This window comes from Pleurodeles waltl, chromosome 8, assembly GCF_031143425.1.
Source record: "Pleurodeles waltl isolate 20211129_DDA chromosome 8, aPleWal1.hap1.20221129, whole genome shotgun sequence".
Lineage (NCBI taxonomy): Eukaryota > Metazoa > Chordata > Amphibia > Caudata > Salamandridae > Pleurodeles > Pleurodeles waltl.
This window is the reverse complement of record NC_090447.1, coordinates 739502063-739528163: the sequence shown is the minus strand read 5'-3', so window position 1 is coordinate 739528163 and position 26101 is coordinate 739502063. Positions and strand designations below refer to the sequence as shown.

At 45.8% G+C, this 26101-nt stretch overlaps 1 protein-coding gene across 1 annotated transcript in view; it reads right to left on the bottom strand.

The window, feature by feature from the left end:
• The window catches only part of ABHD10 (abhydrolase domain containing 10, depalmitoylase), a 188743-nt gene extending 164645 nt beyond the window's left edge, over positions 1-24098 (bottom strand). Inside the window, exon 1 of the mRNA XM_069204941.1 lies at positions 23898-24098. Coding sequence (XP_069061042.1) covers positions 23898-24009 — 112 coding nt within the window. The 5' untranslated portion in view covers positions 24010-24098. The remainder of the gene's footprint in view (positions 1-23897) is intronic.
• Between the last annotated feature and the right edge of the window lie 2003 nt (positions 24099-26101).

Genomic DNA, 26101 nt, shown 5'->3' with positions numbered 1-26101 from the left:
TAGGCCAGGGCGCTTTCTGTAGTGTAGTCCTCTCCCTTAGGCATGGCCCTGTGCCCCCGGCCCCCACCTCGGTAGGGTGACAAGTACAGCCATTGAAGGTCCAGCATCTCCCATGTGCGCGTTTGACGTCTCTTGGCCTGTTGTCTTAGTCAGTAGTACTGAGTAGTGTACCCCGAATGCGCGGCTTAGTGCATTAGGCACCTGTGTCTGTCCTCTCCGCCAACGGTGTTGACATTGCATGCACTCAACCTGGTCTTCTTTTTTCTCCCCCCACCCTTTCTCTTCATCTTCTTGTGCATGTGTGCATTAGCATCATCAGGCGGAGGAGATTTGGCATCGGAGCACGAGGGAGCTGCAGGACACAAGGCCCCGGTGGGCCCAGGAACAGACACCGAGGGCACCAGTGATCCGGAGGGCGAGGGGAGCACCACGACGGGGACCGCTGGTGAGAGCAGCGAAAGCGACACGTCCTCGGATGGGAGCTCCCTAGGGGTGGCGGCAACATCCGTGCCCCCCGCCTCTACAGGTACAGCCGCCACCCAGCGCACCAGCCCCGCCCTCCCAGCAGCCCCTCAGTCTTCGCTCCGTGCCCGTTCGCCCAGGAAGGCGCGCGTCTCCTTCGCCCCAGGCACCTCAGCCCCTGCCCCTGTTGCCCCTGCTGCCCTCAGTGCAGAGCTCATTGACCTGGTAAGGACGCTCATTGTTGGGCAGACGACCCTTTTGAATGCCATCCAGGGTGTGCAAAGGGAGGTGCAACAGAGCAATGCGTACCTGGAGGGCATTCATTCGGGTCAGGCTGCCCATCAACGAGCGTTCACTGCTCTGGCCTCAGCACTGACGGCAGCCATTGTCCCTGTTTCCAGCCTCCCTCTTCTTACTGCCTCCAGCCTTTCTCTGTCTCCTGTCCCTCAGCCTATCCCATCCACACCATCAGACCAGCCTGCACACACCTCAACACCCAAGAGCAGCTCATCCAAACACAAGCACCACAGATCCCACAAACACTCACCCAAGCAACACCCAGATGCAGACATGCCAACAGCCACTGCCACCCCTGTGTCCCCCTCCTCCTCGTCTCCCTCCTCCCTCCCTGTGACGTCTACACTCACACCTGCATGCACCCCAACATCAGCCAGTGCTTCCATCACCACCTCACCCTCCAGTACAGTCCACACTCGTGCAGTCACCACCCCCACTGCCCTTTACACGTCCCCTGTGTCCTCTCCCACTGTGTCTGTCACCCCCTCTTCCAAGACACACAAACGCAGGCAACCACCCACCCAACAGCCATCCACCTCACGACAGCCTACAGCACCAGCACCTTCACCCAATGACAGCACACCTGCCTCTCCTACAACCACCTCCTCTACCTCTACCTCCACTTCCATCTCCACTTCTCCTACCCTTTACCTTGGCCCTAAGAAACTTTTCATGGCTAACCTTGACCTCTTTCCCCCCGATGAGCTCCCCCATCCATCTTCAAAGAGTCCCAAGAGCACCGCAGCCACCACCAGCCCAGCTTCGGGTGTCACTGTTGTGCATGGGTTCTGGAGCCCACCCTTTGCCAGCAGTGACACATCGATCAGCAGCAAGGACACGTCCAGCCCCCCCCCCCCGGCAAGAGGACCCGCAAAAACAAGGGCCGCCGTGCGAGGACCGACAGGGCTGCCCCCAAGGAGCAATGTGCGGCCACTTCACCACCCACACCATCTAGGGGAGGCAAGGGCCCGAGAGCCCCATCAAAGGAGCGGAAGGGCAGCAGGAGCGCGGAGAAGGTGGACCCCACATGCTACATCCCAGCTGGGAAGGAGGACACTAAGGAGGCCAGGAGTCCGTCCCCGAAGGGTCCAGAAACGTCACGGTCCGAGGGCGACTGAGCAGGGAGTCCAGGCCAGGTCTGGCTCCCTTGACCTGCTGGATGAGCACCGCTGAACAGGGCCCGCCGTGGAGAAGAGCACCGCTGAACAGGGCCCGCCGTGGAGAAGAGCATCGCTGAACAGGGCCCGCCGTGGAGAAGAGCACCGCTGAACAGGGCCCGCCGTGGAGAAGAGCACCGCTGAACAGGGCCCGCCGTGGAGAAGAGCACCGCTGAACAGGGCCCGCCGTGGAGAAGAGCACCGCTGAACAGGGCCCGCCGTGGAGAAGAGCACCGCTGAACAGGGCCCGCCGTGGAGAAGAGCACCGCTGAACAGGGCCCGCCGTGGAGAAGAGCACCGCTGAACAGGGCCCGCGGTGAAGAAGAGCACCGCTGAACAGGGCCCGCGGTGAAGAAGAGCACCGCTGAACAGGGCCCGCCGTGGAGAAGAGCACCGCTGAACAGGGCCCGCCGTGGAGAAGAGCACCGCTGAACAGGGCCCGCCGTGGAGAAGAGCACCGCTGAACAGGGCCCGCCGTGGAGAAGAGCACCGCTGAACAGGGCCCGCCGTGGAGAAGAGCACCGCTGAACAGGGCCCGCCGTGGAGAAGAGCACCGCTGAACAGGGCCCGCCGTGGAGAAGAGCACCGCTGAACAGGGCCCGCCGTGGAGAAGAGCACCGCTGAACAGGGCCCGCCGTGGAGAAGAGCACCGCTGAACAGGGCCCGCCGTGGAGAAGAGCACCGCTCCGCTGGGCCCTTCTTCTCAAGCACCGCTCCGCTGGGCACCGCCGTCTCAAGGACCGCTCCGCTGGGCCCTTCTTCTCAAGCACCGCTCCGCTGGGCCCTTCTTCTCAAGCACCGCTCCGCTGGGCCCTTCTTCTCAAGCACCGCTCCGCTGGGCCCTTCTTCTCAAGCACCGCTCCGCTGGGCACCGCCGTCTCAAGCACCGCTCCGCTGGGCACCGCCGTCTCAAGGACCGCTCCGCTGGGCCCTTCTTCTCAAGCACCGCTCCGCTGGGCCCTTCTTCTCAAGCACCGCTCCGCTGGGCCCTTCTTCTCAAGCACCGCTCCGCTGGGCCCTTCTTCTCAAGCACCGCTCCGCTGGGCACCGCCGTCTCAAGCACCGCTCCGCTGGGCCCTTCTTCTCAAGCACCGCTCCGCTGGGCCCTTCTTCTCAAGCACCGCTCCGCTGGGCCCTTCTTCTCAAGCACCGCTCCGCTGGGCACCGCCGTCTCAAGCACCGCTCCGCTGGGCACCGCCGTCTCAAGGACCGCTCCGCTGGGCCCTTCCTCTCAAGCACCGCTCCGCTGGGCCCTTCTTCTCAAGCACCGCTCCGCTGGGCCCTTCTTCTCAAGCACCGCTCCGCTGGGCCCTTCTTCTCAAGCACCGCTCCGCTGGGCCCCGCCGTCTCAAGCACCGCTCCGCTGGGCACCGCCGTCTCAAGCACCGCTCCGCTGGGCACCGCCGTCTCAAGCACCGCTCCGCTGGGCACCGCCGTCTCAAGCACCGCTCCGCTGGGCACCGCCGTCTCAAGCACCGCTCCGCTGGGCCCTTCTTCTCAAGCACCGCTCCGCTGGGCCCTTCTTCTCAAGCACCGCTCCGCTGGGCACCGCCGTCTCAAGCACCGCTCCGCTGGGCACCGCCGTCTCAAGCACCGCTCCGCTGGGCACCGCCGTCTCAAGCACCGCTCCGCTGGGCCCTTCTTCTCAAGCACCGCTCCGCTGGGCCCTTCTTCTCAAGCACCGCTCCGCTGGGCCCTTCTTCTCAAGCACCGCTCCGCTGGGCCCTTCTTCTCAAGCACCGCTCCGCTGGGCCCTTCTTCTCAAGCACCGCTCCGCTGGGCACCGCCGTCTCAAGGACCGCTCCGCTGGGCACCGCCGTCTCAAGGACCGCTCCGCTGGGCCCTTCCTCTCAAGCACCGCTCCGCTGGGCACCGCCGTCTCAAGCACCGCTCCGCTGGGCCCTTCTTCTCAAGCACCGCTCCGCTGGGCCCTTCTTCTCAAGCACCGCTCCGCTGGGCCCTTCTTCTCAAGCACCGCTCCGCTAGGCACCGCCGTCTCAAGCACCGCTCCGCTGGGCACCGCCGTCTCAAGCACCGCTCCGCTGGGCACCGCCGTCTCAAGCACCGCTCCGCTGGGCCCTTCTTCTCAAGCACCGCTCCGCTGGGCCCTTCCTCTCAAGCACCGCTCCGCTGGGCCCTTCCTCTCAAGCACCGCTCCGCTGGGCCCTTCCTCTCAAGCACCGCTCCGCTGGGCCCTTCCTCTCAAGCACCGCTCCGCTGGGCCCTTCATCTCAAGCACCGCTCCGCTGGGCCCTTCATCTCAAGCACTGCTCCGCTGGCTGTTGGCGGGTTGGCCGCCGCTTTAACACCGACCGCCAGGGTTAGAATCACCCCCATATTGTTTTGGGTCAAGGACAAGTTTTCATGTTTATTTTGTCTTTGGGACAAGTAGGCCCAGCCCCCTGCAGCACAAACCCTTTCTCTGCCAGCTTACAGAGAAAGGAACAGGCTACAGTTGGGGTAATTTTGTGCCTGTATTTTATTGCTGTTCGAACTTGTATTTACTGTTTATTAATGCAAAGCCTTTATTGTTAGGGTGAGCGGTCTAAATAAACTTAAGGTCACACTGCACTACTAACAGTGTGGTTCCAGTAAAAACAAGCATTTGCAATTCAATGGGTCTCGCGTTTACCTGAGTTAGAGCTAGTAGCATTGTAAATTCCTAACTGGACTTTTCCTGCCACATAAATTGACAATGAAAAGTACAACAGTTGACATAAGCAAGTCAATTCAAAGCGTCACAGCCGCTATGAGCGTGAGTGCAAGAGTTATTGGCTCCCTGCATGAATGTCTAGCAAGGATCACAGTTGGGATGAAAGGCAAACTGAAACCGGAGGAGGGGCCATCACACGCTGTATCAGGAGAAAGCGTGACGTACTGTGATGGCCAACAAAAATGTTCACTTAGTGAAATCACCTGGGAGGGAACTCAGCACACAAATGAAGGACATTTCACAAAATGCACCAATAAAAATTAAGCATTTAAAACAAGCACAACAAATAATAAATAGCAAGAGTGGATGTGGTTAGAAGCCCACAGAGCGATTACAACAGGCCAGAGCGCTTGGGCGCTTGACCCTAAAAAATACCCTTAAGCTTAGGTGAAGTGAAATGTAAAACTGTGAAGTATATGATTGGCAACAATTTAGAAGTATGCGAAACTTCAGTTGTGTAATAAAAAAAAAAATGTACCCACCTGTATCATACTTAGTGTGGAAAACCTTAACCACACCAGGAAAATGTGCTTTGTTGTTGCCTTAAAAGCTCAATGTATCACAGATTACAAGGACCAACTGGCACTTACGCCACCCAAGATATGCCTTGCAACCCAGACACCAAAATTTGCCTAATAAGTGTGATCACTAAAGCAGAAGTGGTTTGCATTCCCTTATTTTCATTGGTAAAATTTTAATTATTCTGAATCAACCTTAGTGCTGGAGAAGTGCTAGTATCAGCCTAAACGCTATTTCAAGGACAAACTGACCCTCTTCTAGGAGGTGTAAAACACAGTGACCACGTGGAAAATTGTTTTCCACCCGTTGATCATGCTTTTTTTTTTACTTGGAGAAAAGTAATGTTACTGTCTGAAGACATGCAGTAATAGGACTTCTATCTAACTGAAACCCATGCCCATTAGCAACAGTAAAGAACTGAAGCCAAACCCGCACCTTTAAATGCAGAGAAATATGTGGCAGCACTGCTTGTGTGTGATTCCCCACTAGCACAAGTGCATTTGCTGGCATGTTACAATTACCGTTTTCAGTGACGCAGTTATTGGAATAGTGATATTATTCTAAAATGAGGACCTGTGTTTGCATGCACTTCTTTGAAACCCTTTAGATCGCTCTGCCACTTTTCACTCATTCCAATACCCCGAGGTATCGTGAAATATCTCATCGACGTGGGATCCCAGCACTTTGCAACCGTTAGGCTGATAGGCCTATAGATAAAAATAAATGAATCAGACAATGACTGACTATTTAAGAAGTCTAATGCAACGAAGCTGCACTTGTAAATACACTACAACATGTGGTGGGCTATAACGCATGTGGAAACACAGAGATTATTTCGAAGATGCAACGACTTGTTTGCCATCTGCCATTAGACACACTGCTCAGCGTGTTAGAAGCTTCCATGAAAGAAAAAAAAACGTTTTCCCATACAGAGTAAATGGTCCAGCTTGGTTGCACACAAATGAAAACACAGGGGAACGCACATAGTTGTGCCATGCACACATTCTTAACAGAGTTACATTTTTGCAGCAACTTAGTTGGCAAACTGGGGTTGGCAGAAACAATATGAATTGTGCACACATGAATTTCACAAAGGAAGCGATTCAAAGCAAAGCTCCACGCTATAAGAGTGAAGGGGACTAATCATAACAAAAAGATCGGTCCGGTTTCGCCTTTGCTGGCTTTATTACTGTCCAGCTAGATGGCACTGTGTAAAACCTTGAATTTGTGGAGGAGCGCTAGGATAAACAACAGAATTAAACTGGTAGTCATGCAAAGCGCTTGACTATTGCCCAGCGAGATCATACTGTGAAGGAAATAAAAAGAACGAGGTAAAGCTATTAGCACTGTAAACTCCTAACCAGGCTTTTCTTGCCAGATAAACTGAAAACTAAAACAGTTTCACATAAGTGAGCCGACAGCCGCCATGTATCGTCAAAAGTGCAATCATCCATGTAACCGGCAAAAAAGCAAACATCCATGTAACAGGTTCGATGGTATACAAAGCGCTCGATTACTGCCCGATACTGCACTCCCTATAAAATAAAGAGAAAAAGTAGTCCAGAAAACAGAGCCTTGAATGTATTCAGTAGTTGGCCGGTGCGCTCGAGGAGGGCTAAACATCGGAAAAGGCATGACGTATGCATGCCTTTCACTAATGAAATTAAGCGAATTGTAAAAGGCAAGCCCACAAACCAACCAAAGTGATGGGCCTGACATGGGTGTGGTTACCAGCCCGTAAAGAGATAACAACAGGGACAGAGCGCTTTGCACTCAACTCTAAAAATTGCACACACGTTTGAAAAGTTTAACAAAATGAGGCTACGTATAACGGTCCCAGAATGCTCTGTGCTTAAATGCAAATGTTTACAGAAACTTGTAAGCAAAATTGATGATTCTTTGCTCTCAAAATAAAATGTTCAGAAAAAAATGCAAGTAGAAAAAAAAGGTTTTGCTAAAGTATTGTGAAATTTTAGGTACTATTTCTTTGAAGCAGAATTCAGTAAAATGTGTTGATGCATGCTAGTATTCCAAAAAATATTGATAATGGAAAATCTTTGTAACCGTTTTCAACAAGATTATGGGAAACATAAAAAATAAACAAGCAATGGCAAAGCCAATCATTCGGACATTGGTTGTCAGTCTTTTGGTTTTGTCAATGCGTGTCTTGTTTTGACATGGTTTTTGTGGTGGGAGGTGCCAATCCCTCGCCATTGTAACAAACATTGGCAAAAAGCAAAAAAAAAATTTGGTCTCAAAAAGCACACATTGCCACAGTAGGTCATGGCACAGAGCAAAACTATGCTGTGTGCCAATATGCTTCTTATGGAACAGCAAAATGCTATCACTCACAGTAAAGCCAGCCGATAAATGGATAGAGAGAGAAATAGAATTGTAATAAAAACAAAATGTATTTGTTAATGCCAGACCTAATTAGGGGCCCAATTCTTTAAAAAGTGACAGAAGTGCACCCATGGTATATGTCTTTCCAATAGTGGCATTCATGAATTTACAAGAATTTACAGAGGTAGACCAGAAAATCATACTCTTCAAAAATATTTGGTAACTGTATTATAGCACAAGCAAATATGCAGGTGTAGATTTGCTCATGTGAAAATGTATTGGGAGTTTGTAAGTTCACTTTCCCTCCAAACACTTTTTTTTCACCCCTGGAATCCAACCTTTCTCAGAATGGGAAAAGATTAGAGAAGAGCAGGTGAAAAGCCTTCAAACATGCAAGTTAGTAGGTTTGCACAGTCTTAAAGGATTTCCAGTTCTTGAATTATTACTTACGGCTTCCTCCAGCCCCAGTATGTAGTTCTGCGGAATAGTGGCAAAATGAGGAAACTGGTACAGTAGAGCTCAAATTGCTTGTATTCAAGCTCTACTATAGTACTAGCCTTGGCATAGGCAGAGAGGCTTTTATCAGAGCTCTTACATAACAAAATTGCTGCCATAATTTGTTGCCGCACCACATGGCATCATAGGGAGTAGTAGATTTTTTACAGAACAAGTAGCTTTATGAAGCAAACTTGCACATGGACAAGTAGATATTTTATTAAATTCCTCACCCCTGCAAATTTATAAACAAACTGCTTAAGGAGCTCATACATCCCTCTGCTCATAGACTACTGAGAATAGTGAGATCTCATGCTGTTGGCTATCATCATAGACAGCTGGCTGAAGAATTCTGGTAATCACCAAGTCTAAATGACCCATTCCTGAAGCATCAGAAACTGACTGTGACCAGACAAAATCCATCTTCAGATTTATTTTAGCTCATTCATAATAAATGTCATCACATGCTTGAATTTGTATTTCTTCTTGATCTCGTATAAGGTCTCGATTATACATGGTGTTCTGCATCAAACGCATCATTCCATGTACTGAAATAATGTGTGGAAGCAGCCCAAAGATGTAAACTCTTAGATAAGTAGTCTGCACCACATGTATCCTTAATGACTATTTGATATGGAAACAGCAAACTTCAGAGTATTCACTTAACTACCCGGGCACAGTCAATAGATTCCGATCAACAATGAAAGGTTATCCTACATAAATTATGTTACATTTAGTTGAGATTAAATAAAAATGTACGATAAGTGATGAAGATTAACACCATTGTTTAAATCTGGGAAAAAGAACTTTCCATTTTAAATTGTAACAATGCATGGAAGGGTTGAATATCCCAGATTAAAAATGAGAAATTTCATGACATGGCACAATAGGTACTGTGGGAGATAAATAATAGCTAAATTGTTTTTTTAACAAAGTTCCTCATGAAACTAGTCAATTAAGTCACATCCGAAACCACAGACATTACACTGATTCCTCCAGTTACTTATATTTTTATTAATTTTCCTACGGGGAAACCCAACTTCTATTTTCCCCATATCTATCAATACAAGGTTTTCACAAGTTTAAAGTTGAAAAAAAGATTGGCCCTGCCACTTGCTGTTTGATGCAGTTAGCATACATCAGGCGCTTCACACAAAACCTATGAACTTGAAAGCATCGATAACCAGTGACTTACTGGGCACACCGTCCATTCAGATGGGAGAGTTTGCGGGGGGTTGCAGCAAAATCACCTCATCCTACTCGTGAATGTGTATTTGGTCACTCGTTTAGCAAAGAAAAGGTTAATTTGAACACGATATCTTGAAAGCGCAATGCGCAGACATCATCAGAAAAGAGGAAAAATAATGGTAGTAACACCCAAGTAATACTGGTTATGTGCAATAAGTCCTTGTTTTTCAGAACATAGTGGCAGGGAATCTTGTGACTAAGGTATAGTCATCCGACGGGAGGCCTTTTTTTTTTTTTTAAACCAGGCTATTACAGGAATCCCTTTTCTGAGTGGAAGACTAGGCCCTCATGTTATCTTGCTTGTCCCACATCGGTATAAATGGAATGGTCCAGAGGAAACTCTAGATCATTGACAGCATCACAGGCTGTTAAGAGCTCAAACCCAAGCAAAGCAAGATCATTCACTTCAGCATTCTTAACTATAATAAAAATATGCATTTCGGTTATCCACTGTCCATGAACATGGGAAAAATCAGTGAAGAATTCCTGGGTCTTTAATTTAAACCAGAATTAGGCTGCAAAATCACCATCTCTCTCCTTTCAGGTGGAAGAAAACGATATGCGTTCACAGTCAGACTTTTAATAAAGCAAAGGGCGAAGACTGTACAGCTTTTGCTCTTTAATGATTAAAAGACCAATAGCTATTTCCAAGAACCGAATAAACATGAACTGAGCTATGCAAACAATTATAAAAAGGGTAAACAAAAATTTGGATGTATTCCTAACCACAAACAAAATTGCGGAAAAAAATCTCAGCTGTAAGTGGTGATACTCCAAATAATCAATTACATAGGCACATGAAATGATGGGCTGCAGCACATTCTGATGTTCTCCACTAAAATATATGGGTGAAAGAGAACTATGCTATGGAGGTGGCACATGCTGCATGACAATAAGAACTACTTTTAAGTAACTACCCTCTTGGACGTATTCTAGGAGTTATATTGGATGTGAAGAATTTGTCAATAAATGTGCTCTCCAGGTAGGATGTTTCTCCCATATTACTACCGCCGTTTAGCACTAATTTCTTAGTGCAAAATGCCCCCTTGCATCCAAACTGGGCGCAGGAATGTATTTCACGCTAAGAAAAATAGCGCTAAATGTGCTCTTGGGGTAGCCTATTCCCCCAAATTACTCTCAGCAATAAGAGCTATTTGCTTAGAGCAAAATGCACCCTCGCATCCAAAATGGACACGAAGATGCATTTTGCGCGGAGAAATAGTGCTAAACGCAGTAGTAGTAGTAGTAAGCTTTATTTTGGTACAATAAAATACCATCAAAGCACATAAAAGAGACATAATACATCATAATAAAACAATTGACATTAAAACTTCTAGGTAGGGATGACAGAGAATAAAAACAACAATTCAGCCACCTCACAACCCTTGTTTAAAAAAGCAATACGTTATATTAAAGGAAAATATTCAAATATAATAACAATGAAGAATAAATAACTACAATCCGCAGCACATAAAAACTCATTCTTATCTTCTCACCCAAAAAATTACATTCAATTACTATTACCAGCTCATGGCAATAATACCGTTAAGTGGCATAATCATGACTTCAATAGTTTACGTCTGATAGGCCAAATTGCCTCCAAAAACTTTGCCAATGAACATTCCACGTTGCCGTGAGCATTTGATTTGAGGATCCTCGTAGCTGCTGACCCACTCCCAAAGCCCATGGATCTGCAGAGTGGAATAAGCCAACGTACTCTCTGCGTATAATAAGCGAGGCAGGAGAATAAAACATAGGCTATATGTTCAGCGACTCCGCATCCCATTGGACATAAATCATTGTCGACACCTGAGTTAGGCCATTTGCAAGTAAACGAGCAAAGTAGTAATGTTCCCAACCTAAATCTGATTAAAAAAGTGCACTTGCCGAGGGGGATACAATCAAATCCATAAAACATTCAAATTCATAATGGCATTTCAAAGATTAAAAGCTATTAGTTAGACTGAACGAGTGAACCTCTGCTAGTTTTTTCACTTGTACTCTAAGCCAATATGATTCTTTCACAAGCTGCAGAGCATTTTTTGGAAGATGTACGGGATCCAACCAGAGACTACTCAGTCCAAGATCGAAAAAAGTTTATTTCACATAATTGCACCACCTTACCCTCTTTAGGGCTTGCGCACTCATCAGAGTACTAAGCCCGGCTCTATATGGGCCAAGGATATCCAAGGACCATAACCTGATCCAGTATATCAGTGGCCTTAGGGCAGCAATATCTGAAATAGAGTAAAGATTTAGATCTAGCCGAATGGGCAAAGTCGGTATTTTTAGTAACATTTTCAGAAAGGAATTTTCAACTTTCTCCAGGTCATTTAGGTTACAATAGCCCCATAGCTCAGCACCATATAATACTCCTCCCCTTACTTCGACTTTATATATTTCCATTGGGGGAGTGATTGCAAAGCTAGGAGATTTGGCAACATATCTCAAGATACATCCAGATTTCAGTTTTAAACTCATGGCGGACTTTGATAAGTGGGCCTTCCATTTATGGGAGTCCTCCAACCTTAATCCCAGATAATCAAAATCAAATACTCTTTCTAAGACCTCCCTCTCCAGATATATCTTCTTTCTAACTTTTTGTTTAAGATCACCAAAGACCGTATATTTGGTTTTGGAGGTATTTATTTCCAAACCGTGATCTTTGCAAAAGCATGTGAACTTTTCAAGCAACTTGATTAGGCCACAAGCAGTTTGGGATAATAACAGGGTATCATCTGCAAACAGCAGACACTGTACCCTTGCTCCATCTATCTTGGGTGCATTGCTGTCACAATCCATTAAATAGGGGATGCAGACATGAATAAACAGTAGAAAAGGTGTAGGAGCCAATACACATCCCTGTCTGACTCCTCTACGTACTGCAATCTCGTCTGTTAACTCCCCTTGTGGCCCCCATCTAATTCTGGCATAGCTCCCTGAATGCAACTCTTTCATTAAATTTAACAAGGGGCCTGGCACTCCAGCTTTGTTCAAAACTCCCCAAAGTTTCCTGCGTAGGACCAAATCAAAAGCAGACCTAAGATCTACGAATGCAACAAACAATTTCCTGGCCTCCAAGTCCACCACCTTCCATTTAATTGTGAGGAAGCGGAAAGCCTGGCCAACCATACTAATCTTCTGTCTAAAACCAGAACTGCAAATGGCTCAATACTTGATTGTCATCCATCCACTCCTTTAGTCTGCACAATACCTGATGACAGAATATTTTTTGTAAATTGTCCAGCAAACTTATAGGCCTGTAATTTCCCGGTAACCCCCTTTGGCCTTTTTTATAAATAGGAACTATGATTGCTCCCTTCCAGGTTTTGGGGTGAGAACCACTTTCTAAAACAGCATTGGACACCCTATTAACATAAGGACCCCAATAAGCAAGATCGGATTTGAACAGGTCAGCAGGAATGCCATTCATTCCAGGGGCTTTACCTGATTTTTGGGCCCTAAGGGCCATCTCAGTTTCCTTAAGGGAAAGGGGACAAGATTGGATATAGGTGGCAGTTCCTCAATAGGGTCATTCTCAAAGACACAGGAAAAGGCAGGCTCATAACTGTACAACTCTGTTAAGTGGGCATTCCAATCCTCAGAAGAAATGTGACACTCAGGCCTTGGATTTTCACTGCGCCTATTTCTGGCAACCAGGGTCCAGAAAAGATGGGAATCTTTATCCCTGGCCGCCAGGAGTAGCACCTGAGATGATGTTTCTTCCCATTGGTTTTTGCTGGCCTTAATAGCGGATGCATATTCGTGCCTAGCGTGAATTATCTCAGTTCTATCTTTTGATTTTATTGCTCGTAGAAGATTACTCTTGGCATCTTTACAAATCTTGCCAAACTACCCTAAGTGCAATTCTTTGCCCAGACGTTTGTTTCCACCACTAGATTTAGTGAATAACTCTCTTACAGCCACAAATACGTCCCCATACAAGTACAATACCTCACTCGGGGAACACCGGGAAAAAGTAACAGACAGTTGGTAACTAGGGATTAATTTGCAGAAATTTCCCACATAGTTTAGCTGAGTTTCTAAATGAATCCCATTTCAAGGTACGTTTGTTAGAAGAAACCTCTTGGAGAAAAAAAAGCATGATGATGTGGTCGTGCAGTTTTTTCTTTAAAAAGTGGACTATCATAGGTTATCAAAAGAGGGGCGTGGTCGCTATTGTATTGGTCACCCACATTGAGATCTTCAACGATATGCCACAGCCTCACGTCAATAAGTGTGAGGTCAAGGATGCTACTGTAAGACCCTCTAAAGTACTATGGTTTTGCAGGAGCATCAGATGTAAAACGACCATCCCCTGCGCGAAGACCATCGGTTAACATAAGATCAATGATTTGCAGAGCCCTAACATTAGATTTTGGCTGTTTTCCCTGGGATGTGTATGAGGGAATATTCCATACCCTATCCTCTATCTGGGTAACTTCTCAAAACGCAAAATTAGGCTCCAGCATTACTTTAAAATCACCAGCTATGATAATACAATGGGTCATGCAATAGTCTAACAAAAAAGCATTCAAGATCTGAATTGTTTTGGACGTTTGGTTTTGGTGGCCAGGACTATTATATACATTGATACAGAGTAAAGGTAAATCTTGCTTTGTCTGAATAAACAGGGCTAATATATCCGGCGACTCCACATGGAGTTCTCTAACTTTACCCACCTCTGATATTCTTAACCAAGTAATAAGCCCTCCTGCTGCTCTACCCGCAAGGGACTGCCTTGCTTCCTTACAAAAGGAGCTAAACCCCTGTCTGTATATATTTGAAATAGCCCAGGTTTCAAGCATATACTAAATTTATCTATATACAGCCCCAAATCAACACCGTCTATTTTGTTTCTGAGTCCTGCCACATTCCATGTTATGAAATTTGAGGTTAATGTCTTATGGGCCCTGGAGTTCTCATGAGAGATCTCAAAAAGGCTCGCCCCAGCTTGGCTCTGTATAAGTTTTGGTTTAGATATAATATCTTTAGATGGCAATGCTGGAATCCTCTGAAGGAAGGAGTCTAAGGACCAATCTATAGCTGCATTTACGATGGATTAAGAAGTGGATAAGTTTCTATCCTTGGGAATTGTCCAAGATGACAGTCAGTCAATATCTGATAATACCTCTGAAGAATCTGAGACAAGTAAGCAGGGCAGCTGCTCTGTAGAATTACATTTCCTAGTTTGAGATTCATCTGATGCAGAACCTCCCATGGTTTCTTGACTTTGAGTTTTGGGCTTGGCTGATGAATCAGCTCCCACCTTATGGGGCCCAATGCTTACAACTGAAGGCATTACATTCTGTGTAAGAGTATTCTCAGGGCGAGTATTTTGAAGATAGGTACTTGACCCATTTTGCATGGGATGCCGAGCTTCCATGGATAACAATCCCTTTACCAAGCTCGGGCTGTCTAAGTTTAACCTGATAAAGTCCCATTGCCCTGGCTTGCCAATAAAGCTTTTAACCAAAATTATGTCAGAGTAAATAATGGAACTGCATTGTCTGGTATGTCTTAGCCAATATACAACCTTATTTTTCAAGGATACATCGTCTTCACGCATGTTCAAAGATAAAGAAGGTTCCCTACACATATAAAGTGAGTTGTTCACATTGGAACGTGTATGAAATGATTGATTAACCATAGAGTCCCACTTCACTTTAGTATGCAGTCTTGGCCTGGATGTAGTTCCAGGGGGTTCCTTGGGCCACAATGACCCATTATGCTTAGTTGGAGATTCTCTTATATAAGGTGGCCAGGCACAAACACTAGGAGCAGCTGCATTCGCAATGGGGCCTGGTTGCGAAGGAGGAAGGTGTTCTGCTTTCCTTCTCTTATCTCATGATCGAGCTTACAGAACCTCTCTGGACATTTATTGTTATTATTACTTCACCACAAGGTTCCTCAGAGACGAAATTAGTAGGTTGGAAGCACACGTTCAAAAGTAGTCGCAGCAATGAAAGCAAAATATATCAAAGTACTTCTCAGTTGCAATGTACACAGCAAATACATGTGATTATATTATAGCATAACTTCAAAGCAAAGTATAAAAGTCAATATTGCATCACCATAGGGCAGGGCTGTAGGGCCTATAACTCAGCTTCATCTTTCTGGGGCTTCAAGTTGATGACTCCGGTTCAGCTGCGAGAACGATTTTCTACCCAAACGGGGACAGGCAACTGACGTACGTTCCTGTCTGAAGTCAAGATTGTTTCCAACTAACTCTGCTGTTGTCCAGAGCCATCCTTCCAAAAACGTGCTCCCTCCTCTCAGACCGGGAAAGGAAGGCAACCCTTTGGAGACTGGCCAGATCTCCTAGACCCCTCCTCTTCCCAAGGCTGAGCAGAAAGGAAAACACCAAATGTACGCTCTCTTATCAGCTAAACTCTGGTGTGAAAAACACAGCTTGGTCTATCATGTGGAAAAACACAGCTTGGAAAAACACAGCTCTTCTGCAATGTCTAACTCCACGTTAAAGCCAAAAGGCAGCTAACCTAAATACCAAATGTAATGTCTAATGTCATGTTAAAGCCAATAGGCAGCTGACCTGAATACAGAATGTAATAGCTAACTCCATGTTAAAGCCAATAGGCAGCTAAACTGAACACAACATGTAATAATGTGCTACTAGTGAACATTGTGCAACTAATATGCGCAGCGGTGAAACACAAAGTCATTGGTCAAACACAATTAATAGCATCACAGAAGGATATTAGTACTCAAAATACCTTTTTTTGTACAGTTACTGTAGCCCCCATCGGACTATTTGCACGCAAAATAATTAATACTTCTGATAGTGCTTGCTTCAGTTCCCTAACCTCTTCTTGCAGACCCAATATAAGAGCAGTCCGCTCCTTTTGAGACGGTACCACGGGAGCTAAATGATCTGGAGGTCGAGAATTTATAAGCGAGCCTCCAAGCTCACTTGTTTGGACTTGTGGGTCCAATGGAAGAAAACGATTAGAGCAGGGAATGTTATGAACAGTCGCAATATCTGACGTATGATCGTCTAGGTTTAAATGGCCCGTGGTCTGTCCCGTTGATTTTATGTCTAAATCACCAGGCTGCGGTACAGGCACAGGTGAAAAGACTTCATTAGAAGTGGAATTTCCTCTGAACGAATTACTTGCAGTCAGAAAGGGGACAAGAGAGCCAGATTTAAACCTTTTCTGTGGGAGCTTCTTTTCTCTTTGCTTTATTATGGATTCAACCTCTTCGATCAGATTGTCAATCTCATTGGTTACACAATTATTGAGGGCCTGTGATTGTTTGTGGAGCCTCGGCAATTTAGGTTGTGCTAAGCCCATGTTTGGGCTTCCTTTCGCCTTGCGCTTCGCCATTATGGACGCTGGAGCTTTTCAGAAATATAAGAACCAGACAGAGGGCTCGCTGCCTTCTTACCTTGAAATCAAAGAGGGTGGCACAGCCTGGGCGCAGTCGGGCCTGACGGGCCCGCCCTTGGCCCGGGCGCCCACGCAGCGGGACGTTGGAAAGCGATATGAGCACTAGGTTTTTAGGCTCCACCCCCTCCTCTCAGCACGGTGCTCCTGGGACAGAGAGTCCCCTGCTGCAGTCGGCACTCCTCAGCTCCCACGCAGCGGGATGTTGGAAAGCACTATGAGCGCTAGGTTTTGGGGCTCTGCCCCCTCCTCTCAGCACGGTGCTCCTGGGACAGAGAGTCCCCTGCTGCAGTCAGCACTCCTCAGCTCCCGCGCAGCGGGACGCTGCAAACCGCTATGAGCGCTAGGTTTTTGGGCTCCGCCCCCACCTCTGAGCACGGTGCCCCTGGGACAGAGAGTCCCCTGCTGCAGTCGGCACTCCTCAGCTCCAGCACAGCAGGACGTTGCCAAGCGCTATAAGTGCTAGGTTTTTGGGCTCCGCCCCCTCCTCTCTGCACGGTGGTCCTGGGACAGAGAGTCCCCTGCTGCAGTCGGCACTCCTCAGCTCCGGCGCAGCGGGGCGTTGCAAAGCGATATGAGCGCTAGGTTTTTGGGCTCCGCCCCCTCCTCTCAGCACGGTGCTCCTGGGACAGAGAATCCCCTGCTGCAGTCGGCACTCCTCAGCTCCCGCGCAGCGGAACGTTGCAAAGCGCTATAAGTGCTAGGTTTTTGGGCTCCGCCCCTCCTCTCAGCACGGTGCTCCTGGGACAGAGTCCCCTGCTGCAGTCGGCACTCCTCAGCAAAACATGTACAGCGGGTGCCCGCCCACGCTCGCTAGATATGCTCTTGCGTTAGAGTTCCCCCTCCACAAATTACTCCCAACTATATGAGCAGGAGTAATCACATTATTATCTGTAATTTTTCATCAAAGAGTAATGCGGGATTACAGAAATTACTCTGATTGCTCCAACACACTTCAAATTACACCCCGGCCTAGTCATTACCAGCTTTCATGAGCAAGCTTGTTTTGGACACCACGCTAAACTAAATTTCTGGTTATCTTTATATTTAAGTCAAAAAGCTACAGTGAGACAGTCCAATCCCAGAAAAAGTACTAACATCATACAGCATACAAAAGCAAACACGTGACACCAAAGGGAATTAAGGCCATATGTACGAACACATTTTCCCATAGACACAGAATGGGTAAAACCCATTGATACATCTGGCCCTTAGTGATGTACAAAATGACACAGATTCAGTCAGAGGAACCCACAGGCAGAAAGGTGTGTCTGTGCTTGCACTTGTTGACAGCAAAACAGTATCACATCATACAAATGCTTGTGAAGAAGCAGAAATGGACGTTGAGATACTGTGGGAAAAACATAAGCTCATTGAAAGACTGCTGCTTTTGACCCTAAATAAAACTAATTAGACAGCCATGATAAGCACATTATAAGTCACCAAGCAGGAACACATTACTTGGAAACAAATGAGTGCCATGAGATGACGGGAAGAGGTACATAAAGCTCTCCCAATACTGAAGTCACATTGGAACCAGTATGGAGAAATCATCCCATTTTTGTGTTCACATCTTAGGAATAATGTACTTGTGAACTGACTGACATAAGGAGCTTCAAAGGTGTTGATGGCAGTTGTATTTGAGGTCATAGAAAAATTATTTCATGGAATACCGTTACTGAGAAACCATTCAATCTAAAGGGTTTAATGAAAATTTTCGTGATGAATGGCATTTGCCATTTCATAGAAATCAATTTATAGAACGTCTTTTTTCGAAATTGTCTTCTGCATACTTATTGTTTAAAGTGCAAATAAAAAGATTGCAGGTCTTACTTTCAAAAACATTTTGTGGAAGGTATTCCTTTCAATCCTTTACAACAGAGGACACTATTTTGGATGTATATATTTTACACTGCCAAACAATTAATTGGGATGTTTTTAATTCACTGAACCCTCATCACCGCAAAACCCAATCCACCTGTGCCCCCTAAAAATTCCTCCCCATGCATAAACTTCATCCATCCTTGACCCCTAAACTCCGCTGATCCCTGAGCCCCTCACAAGTTTTTCTAACCCTAAACCGCACCCATCCCTGAACCTTAAAATCCGCCCATTGCAACAACACACCACCCATATGGCCCCTTAAATCCCACCCATCCTTGATCCCTTAAAATCCTGCACCTTGGGATGAAAGGGAGGAAAAGAGGGGGAAATCAGACATTTTTGTCTACTGCTGTGCTATAGGAAAGATGGAACAGCAGTGTTTAGAAAGACTGTCACTCATATGATGATGTCTGCCCTGCTTAAAATGTACACTGAACTATTGATTCAACTGTTGCATTCACTGTATGGGGAGCGTAGGTAAAGAAAATGTCTTTTTAAAAACAAAATCATGCAATATGCCTAAACTCTACCCATCCCTGAACCTTAATGAAAAGACATCACCCCTGAAAACCACTCATTCATGAGTCCTAAAGCCGCTCACTACCCTTAAACTCCCCATCCTTGAAATCTAAAAACCCTTTCTACGTATAACCTTCACCTATCCCTGAACCCTTAAAATCCCACACTTCCCTAAATTCCAGCCATTTCCAAACACTACAAATCCTTCACCATTGCAAAACTCTACTCATCACTGTACTGTAAGAAAGCACACCAGCCCTACACTCTATCTATAAAACCTAAAATAATTATATATATATATATATATATATATATATATATATATATATATATATATATATATATATATATATATTTTTTTTTTTTTTTTTTAAACTTAACTTCACTCAGCCATTAATGAACCCTAAAAACCCCTCACCGCCTAAGCTCCACCCATGGCTCATCCCAAAAAAAATCCTCACCACCCCTAAAATCCCTTGAACCTTAAAACCCCTCATCACCCCTAACCATCACCCATTCCTGAATCTAAAAAACCCTCGCTACCCCTAACCTTTACCCAAGTGCGGGATTTTGGATGTTTCCTTAAAATTATCTTTCCTTTAAAATGTTTCTTTTAATATTCAATGTATTTGTATTTCCTTAAAAATGTCCTTTCCTTCAAATTGATTTCATGATTTGATTTCCTCCAATATATCTCATCTCACTTTTCGCTTTTCCATAAAATCACATTCATCGGGTGCTAGCTTGAACACAGGAAGCGAACAAGCAATCATTCAGTGCATGCATCTACCTAAAAGCACTTAAATGATAACCCTTACCATTGAAGTGGAAATACAGTTACTTGGTGTAAGTCCCTAAAATACTGGAACAGAAAATACACAAGGTAAATATCTAAAGAAACCGAACGTAATGTGCACATGCATGCAAATCAATCTGGTGTGACAACGCACATAACAATTGCACGTAGTCAGCATATTCAGCCACAAACAATGTAATTCACAGTCATGCTCATAATAACTATTCACCATGAAAATAGCAAGTCTGCACCGTGAATGTGATTGCTGGCCATTACCTTGCAACGTACTGGAAGACGACTCCACCTAACATACATTGTATAGAAAAGCTACTATGTGCCTCTGTTAAATGGGACAAAACTATAACAAACATCCAAAATGCTTGCTATAAACAATTGAAAACTATCTGGGATTGCATACTAGGATAGACACCTGATACACTGTTACGTTAATTTTAAAAAGGAACCAAAAGAAGATATACTCCATAATTATAAACTTCTTTCATATACAGTTTCATACAGCACTACTGCAGTTTCTAAGCACTGTAGAAAATAGATGTTACTATTACCCAATTTAAGGTGCCCAGTTTACAGACGTTCAGGATTAGCCCTTGTGTCCTGCTATCACAACTTTGTTCCAGTAATGTTCCAGCTAATTATATTGATTACTGTAGAAAGGTACACATCTATGATTAAAAAGAAGGCTTTCTTTATCCAAGTCCAATTTGTAGACACCTCATCCACCACACTGTTAGGTTTCTTCATTCACTGATCTTCTCTTTTGATCACAAAATTCTACAGCCACCGGAATACAAACGTCCCAACTTTCTTTAGAACGCTACATAATGGAAGAGACCACACATCTAGCTTCGATTAATAAAACATTGGACCTAAAAAGTATAGAAACAACATATCATGGTATGCATAAAATGTAGAAACCACTAACCTACAATTATAAGATTTCCTTATAAGAGAGCTGAATACATAAACACAAAATACATGTTACAAAAACCTATTTCACATCTTATTGGCTATTGCATATGTAGAAACCACGTACCTACATTAATAAGAATTCCATATAAGAGTTAAATACACCAAAACAAAATGTGGGCTACAAAAACATCTTAAGTCACAGCTGGAACATCAAGAGGCCTCCAAGAGCTTGACAGCTCAATCACATGAACCTTGATGGCTTCAAATCCCAATTTTCCTCCCAATGCCAACTCACACATCACCAGGAGAACAAAGACAACCTAGTACCAGCTCGATCTGCTCTAAAAAGTGAAACCATTCCTCCTAGACAGCAACAACATGATCTTACAAACTCCACAATGATCCCTCTTAAGGGCATCCTTCATGCTGCAGCACGTCTCATCCTTGACTTGAAGAAATATGACAACATCACCCTCATCCAAGACGGAACTCAAATGACTCCCCTTTCTGGCCCGCACCATCTTAAAAAACAGCTGCATCATTTACAAAGCCATCACGACCAGCTCTCCCACCCATATGACTAACAAGCTCCAACAGGTCCAACCCTCCCCCAATTTAGGAAAAAGCTAACAACTCATCTCGCATCAAAGAATACATATCACAAATATAGTACGTTCTCCTCAAAGAACCCAGTTATCTCTTCGATTTTTTGCTGACTGTATCTTAGCTTTCAAGCCTGAAGAGCTCTCTGATCCTTTCTGGCTAGGTTTGCACTATACAATTACAACATACATTTGTGCAAACTTCCACCACATCTTTTTCATTTAATTCATGAGACAAATTCTCAAAGCATTCTGCACACACCAGTTTGGTGTGCAAACCAAACCTGGAACGTGGTATCAAGCATGGTGGAATTAATTTCAGATGTAGAAGTTCCACCAATACGATGAAACTTATTAGGCACTTTAGTTGTAGGGGCAGACTTATAGGTGTTCTTGAGTTGGTTCACATGTAAAATTTGTCAAACATCCACATTCGCGTTTCCCTGTGGGTAACCCTCAATTTGCAAATAGTTTGTACCAAAGTAATGGAGCCAAATGAAATCATGCTGCAGGTGGCAGCAAGAATATTTCTTGGGAGGGAGCATATTTTATGAAGCTTTAGGTGATCGGGTTTCTGCACATGGAAAAATATTCTGCCAGGATTTTTGATAATTTGTGTTTACATTCTATGTATGAATATGAATACATATACGTGGTTAAGTTTGGCATGTGAAATTTTTACGCTTAACATTACTTCTGGAAATCTGGGCTAAAAGTACTGAAATTCTTTGAGAATTTAATGTATTTCAAATGTAGGGGATAACACTAAAGAAATACATATCTATCTGCACTTTCCTCTTTCCCTTGAGATTCCACAGTATACTACTTCAATTCCTACCAGTCAATACGATTAGTGGTCATAGAGAATCTTGAGCTAAAATCGGTGTTGAGACTCCCAAATGCACATTAAATTTGCGCTGGGTGTCCTTCAGATATACTTATGTGCTCAATTTGCAGTTCATTGGATACTTTTGGCACCAAAGCTCACAAGCACTATTTGCAAGCATTACCAGATGTCCCCTTTTATGGGTCGAGCGCAAAGTGCTATGTCCCTTGTGTAATATCTCTGGCTTTTAACCACGCCCATCAGTTTGGTTAATTTGTGGGCTTGCCTTTTAAAATTCGGTGATTTAATTAATGAAAGGCATACATGCGCCATGCCTTTTCCAGTGTTTCGCCTGCCTCAAGTGCACCGGCCAACTACTGAAAACATACGAGACTCCATGTTTTCAATATGGTTTCTGGACTACTTTTTCTCTTTATTTCGTAGGCAGCGCAATCTCGGTGGGCAGTAGTTGAGTACTTTGCATGACATCGACCCTGTTGCATGGATATTTGCACATTTGCCAGTTGCATGGACAATTGCACTTTTGCAGGTTACATGGGTAATTGCACTTTTGCCGCTACGTTTCACTGCGAGGGAACATCTGTTTCTTTTGTGTGTCTGCATTGCGCTCATGGCGGCCGTTGGCTCGCTTATGTGAAACTGTTTTACTTTTCAATTTCACTTTATGTGGCAAGAAATGTCCGGTTAGGAGTTTACAACGCTAATACCTTCAACTCGAGCAAACGTGAGACCCACTGCACTGCAAATGCGTGTTTGCACTTACTGTTATCTCCAGCTCAAACCATTATTATCTAATATTATTTCAAGGAACTGTACATTTTCAGGCATGCTAAGTCACCAAGTACGCAAACAGCGTCTGTCAATAAGCAAATACTGGGTCTATATTACAAACCGAATAATAAAACACTCAGGGCCACACTACAACAGGTCTCTGCACAAATGGAATCGATGTGGCAAGTGGTGCACTATTTATTGCACCAGTTAATTACAACCTGCGATACAGATAACTATATTTGTTAACTTTCGGCGGGGAATAACTGCTAGATATTTAAAATAGGGCAAAGCTCTGTATTTAGCGGAGCAAGCGAATTTTAGTAAAGTCTAAAATCTGAATGCTACTCCCAAAAACTTGGGAGCTTCGGAATCGGAAACGTGCCACTCGTAACAAGGTCCTAACTGTGACCACGCCTTTCGGTTTGCCTCTTACCAACTCCCGATTTCAATAGCAAGGAGACTATCTAAGCAGGTTCTCTTCAATTTCGCTAACATTCCTCTGCGGATCTGTGCCAGCGTGGGTTTCTGATTAGGGACATCAGCTGGTTGGTAGAACACCGGTGGAGCTTCATATTCTGGCTACGCGTGACAATGCTCTTGTGTGGGCTTCTTCTGTATTTTTTTAAGATACTTGTTTTTGACACAAAAGGGAAGGCGTGACTATTAGAGACCTGTACTGTTAGACACTGGACTAGGTACTCGCACTCCGCAAAGACAAATACAGAGCGTCTTCTGACGGAAACTAAGAAGGCGCTATTTGCAGTTTGCAAGTACTCCTATTTATCCAATCCTCACATTAGAAAGCAGTTTTATTCAACAGGGAAGAGTTCAGATGCCGCAGGGATGGTGAATGTCAACGTAGGTTTGTCATGAGAATACAACCGGATCATTCCTTAATTACTAACCTGCAGCTCTGAGCCTGCTGCACAAGTCCACTCCCTGGGGAGGTACCCCTATGGGCCAAGGTACTGTAGTCCAAACCCTACACCAACTCCGCCGCAGACATGTCAGCGCCATCTCCAGCTCCTCCTCTCCTAGTGTCACAACCAACAGGGGCACGGCGGTGAAAACGTCTGAGAAACAGAAAAGGGACTGAGAGCAAGAATAGCAGAGCCTCGTTGCCAAACCCAGAATGTATGCACATCTGGGCTCGAATACATCCATGTTGGGGTCAGGCACCACGTCACAAGCCGTAAAACGTGCTCCTTAAGTCGGTACGAGAACGCTGCTTAGTTGTCTTTACGTTGCGCAGTGTTTAGTTTATCAGTATACGTTGGCAGTATCCTGCCCTTGTCCCCTTTAGTCAGTTGGAAGGTTGTGCGACCTGTCAAATATAAAGGACATTTAATAAAAACGTAAGTGTAGGAAAGTAGCCTCTTTCTAGCCTTGTTACCCCCACTTTTGGCCTGTTTGTGAGTATATGTCAGGGTGTTTTTACTGTCTCACTGGGATCCTGCTAGCCAGGGCCCAGTGCTCATAGTGAAAACCCTATGTTATCAGTGTGTTTGTTATGTGTCCCTGGGATCCTGCTAGCCAGGACCCCAGTGCTCATAAGTTTGTGGCCTATATGTGTTCCCTGTGTGGTGCCTAACTGTCTCACTGAGGCTCTGCTAACCAGAACCTCAGTGGTTATGCTCTCTCTTTATTTCCAAATTTGTCACTAACAGGCTAGTGACTAAATTTACCAATTCACATTGGCATACTGGTACACCCATATAATTCCCTAGTATTTGGTACCGAGGTACCCAGGGAATTGGGGTTCCAGGAGATCCCTCTGGACTACAGCATTTATTTTGCCACCCATAGGGAGCTCTGACAATTCTTACACAGGCCTGCCACTGCAGCCTGAGTGAAATAATGCCCACATTATTTCACAGCCATTTTACACTAACATAAGTCACCCATATGTCTAACCTTCACCTGGTGAAGGTTGGGTGCAAAGTTACTTAGTGTGTGGGCACCCTGGCACTAGCCCAGGTGCCCCCACATTGTTCAGGGCAATTACCCCGGACTTTGTGAGTGCGGGGACACCCTTACACGCGTGCCCTACACATAGGGCACCACCTATGTGTAGCGTCACAATGGTAACTCCGAACATGGCCATGTAACATGTCTAAGATCATGGAATTGTCACCCCAATGCCATTCTGGCACTGGGGAGACAATTCCATGATCCCCAGAGTCTCTAGCACAGAACCCGGGACTGCCAAACTGCCTTTCTGGGGTTTTCACTGCAGCTGCTGCTGCTGCCAATCCCTCAGACAGGTTTCTGCCCCCCCTGGGGTCCAGGCAGCCCTGGCCCAGGAAGGCAGAACAAAGGACTTCCTCAGAGAGAGGGTGTTACATCCTCTCCCTTTGGAAAAGGTGAGAAAGGCTGGGAAGGAGTAGCCTCCCCCGGCCTCTGGAAATGCTTTGATGTGCACAGATGCTGCCCATCTCTGCATAAGCCAGTCTACACCGATTTAGGGATCCCCCAGCCCTGCTCTGGCGCGAAACTGGACAAAGGAAAGGGGAGTGACCACTCCCCTGACCTGCACCTCCCATGGGAGGTGCCCAGAGCTCCTCCAGTGTGCCCCAGACCTCTGCCATCTTGGATTCAGAGGTGTTGCTGGCACACTGGACTACTCTGAGTGGCCAGCGCCAGCAGGTGACGTCAGAGGCTCCTTCTGATAGGCTCTTACCTCTCTTGGTAGCCAATCCTCCTAACCTGGTAGCCAAACCTCCTTTTCTGGCAATTTAGGGTCTCTGCTTTGGGGAATTCTTCAGATAACGAATGCAAGAGCTCATTAGAGTTCCTCTGCTTCTCCCTCTTCACCTTCTGCCAAAGGATCGACCGCTGACTGCTCAGGACGCCCGCAAAACCGCAACAAAGTAGCAAGACGACTACTAGCAACCTTGTATCGCTTCATCCTGCCGGCTTTCTCTACTATTTCCAGGTGGTGCATGCTCTGGGGGTAGCCTGCCTCCTCTCTGCACCAGGAGCTCTGAAGAAATCTCCTGTGGGTCGACGGAATCTTCCCCCTGCAACCACAGGCACCAAAAGACTGCATCACCGGTCCTCTGGGTCCCCTCTCAGCACGACGAGCGTGGTCCCTGAAACTCAGCAACTC